The sequence below is a fragment of the Mesitornis unicolor genome, unplaced genomic scaffold (assembly GCF_000695765.1).
Source record: "Mesitornis unicolor isolate BGI_N332 unplaced genomic scaffold, ASM69576v1 scaffold43581, whole genome shotgun sequence".
Classification (NCBI taxonomy): Eukaryota; Metazoa; Chordata; class Aves; order Mesitornithiformes; family Mesitornithidae; genus Mesitornis; species Mesitornis unicolor.
The window spans coordinates 15,749-18,080 of record NW_010166569.1 but is presented as its reverse complement, the minus strand read 5'-3'; the positions used below and the strand labels follow the sequence as shown (position 1 = coordinate 18,080).

Below are 2,332 nucleotides of genomic sequence, written 5' to 3'. Positions count from 1 at the left end.
CTGCTGATGAGCAGGGGGAATTTGAAGAGGAGGGAGAGGAGGATGAGGCTTAACTCTGCTGGTATCAAAGGAACTTCTTTAAAGCAGGCATGTGTACTGAATGACTTCTGGTAGTGGTGGTGAAGCATGCATTCTCTAGAAGCTGTGTACCCATTTATCCTCTTGGCACTTGTAACTTTGACAAGATTTCTCAATGTAACAGTTCTGAATCCCAGTTATTACAATGTTTTTGTCATTTAATGTTAAGAGCACATAAAGGCATGTATTCTAGAACATGTTTTCTGTCTTTCTTAATACCTTCAGTGGACACAGAACAGCTCTTTAGGCCATGTGGCAAGGAGTAATTTTAAAGACATGTCAGAAATATTGAAGCACAATGGTGTGCTCTGATCCACTAAGGCTTACATGTTCTCAAAATGTATGCTTCTCATGCAAATATCTTTCATGTTTGGTTTTTTTTTTTTACAGGACTCAAACCTGCCTGTCACTTAAATGAAAATGGAAAGACAATTAATATTCCTAAACAGAGCAAGGACAGACAACTCTAACTCATTTTACAGTTGAATTCAGCGTAGGAAATTCTCAACTTGGCTGTTGAAGTCCTCTGCAAAACGGAGGTGTAGGTTATGCTTTCCTTCTGGCATAAGAAGAAACCTTAAAAGAGGGGAGGGAAATCAAACACTGAATATACATTTTATTCTGTGGGCATAGGTAATTAAAATATTTGTTGCCTTTTTTCCTTGCTCTTGGTTACCCAAGTACAGAACTGAAGTAACTCTTGTTTTAAGTACTGTATGTATGTAGTTTAGAATGTGAACCACAGCAACAGTTGAAGCAACTAGCACACTGTGTGCCCCGTTTTGGAGAGGATGATCTGAGCTTAAAACAAATTTTTGTGTCCTAGACCCAGTTTCTAGGAACACTTCTGGTCTTCTGCAAAGAAGACAACTTTTCAAAGTTAATGTGAGTGGCATGCATCTTTAAAAGGTATGTGAAGTCCCTGAGCTCTTTTGCCTCTGTTAGAGAACAGTGCTTATGCTGGGCAGTGACCACGTTGAAGAGATCACTACAAAAATATTGGTTTCTTGTCACCACTGAAACTTAGTTTACGTTTGAACTTTGTCTAATCTTTCTGCAAAAAGACAAAATCCAAAACTAACACCATCCATTTATGTGAAAAAGGAAGTGAGGACTTCTTCAGCTATAACAAAACCTTTTGTGTAGTATCTGTGAAGAAGGTTAAATCTTTAGATTGTAATATTGCTATGAGTGTGACAAACCTAAAATGCTACTTGCTGTTGCTTTCTATCTAGGAAAAACTTTAGACCTCAGGTATGTACTTTCTTTTCTTTATATGGGGGTGGGAAATTCTTTAAATTATTTTATCATACCACTTACTAAGCAGTTGCAACAGAGCTAAAACCATTTTGACTGATTACTATGTTGCCTTCATGTCATCTGAGCCCCACTACAGCAAAGAAGATCTTGCTGCTTTTGGTGATGGGGAAAAGAGCAATAGTGTGTGAGCATACCTGGCTCTTCTAGCACTTCTGTCTAAATTTCATTGTCTGTTTTATCAAAGGCCAAGCAGCACACACGCATGTAAACTTATAGCAGTGTGGATGGTGTTTACTACTGCTGTTAAGCCATTGGAATTCTACCTAACTCTCACCATACTGTGCAAATACAGAATGATAGCATGTTCTTTTACCATGAGAGAAACTAGCAGTGTATCTGCACTACAATCAGCAAAAGCTTTTCCCACTTCAGTACTAGATAAAGGCAAGAAAAGTTGATGGTAGAAGAATGCGATACTGGTAATCTGCTAAATTTAAGATTTTCTTCTGCTTTGCAATGGAACATGCCATCTCCAGTGCAACAAAGGAAGAAGGGAACTTTGTACCCAAGTACTAATTTTGAGAACACAATTAGTTTGAATTATTTTTTTATAAATACATATATGGGGCAGCACTTCAGCATAAAGACATGCAAAGAACCTCTTTACATTTTATTGGATTACAACTTCTAGCACTGTTTTCTCCTCTCCTTGTCTTTCAAAGAGAAGCCATAGACCCTTGTCTAGTTTTTGTGTTTACTTGCCTTAGTCAGCATCTGGAGCGTTTTAGAGCTCAGCGAAACCTAACAGGATGATAGGTGTTCTGAGCAGGGCATGTGGGAGTAACTAACCAGTAGACATGGGATAAAACACCTGCATGTGATTGTTAGGAAGGTCTCTTGTTCTCATCTTTCCTGTGGCACAATGCATTTCTATGAACAGTGAGGCTGACTTTAATATAAATATATCACTCAACTTTTCAGAGATGACACTGAT

General features: G+C 38.2%; 1 protein-coding gene across 1 annotated transcript in view; it reads right to left on the bottom strand.

Moving 5' to 3' along the window:
• Nucleotides 1-226: 226 nt before the first annotated feature.
• The window catches only part of BPHL (biphenyl hydrolase-like (serine hydrolase)), a 17,743-nt gene continuing 15,637 nt past the window's right edge, over nucleotides 227-2,332 (bottom strand). Inside the window, exon 7 of the mRNA XM_010195001.1 lies at nucleotides 227-654. Within this exon, the coding sequence (XP_010193303.1) occupies nucleotides 567-654 (88 nt within the window). The 3' untranslated portion in view covers nucleotides 227-566. The remainder of the gene's footprint in view (nucleotides 655-2,332) is intronic.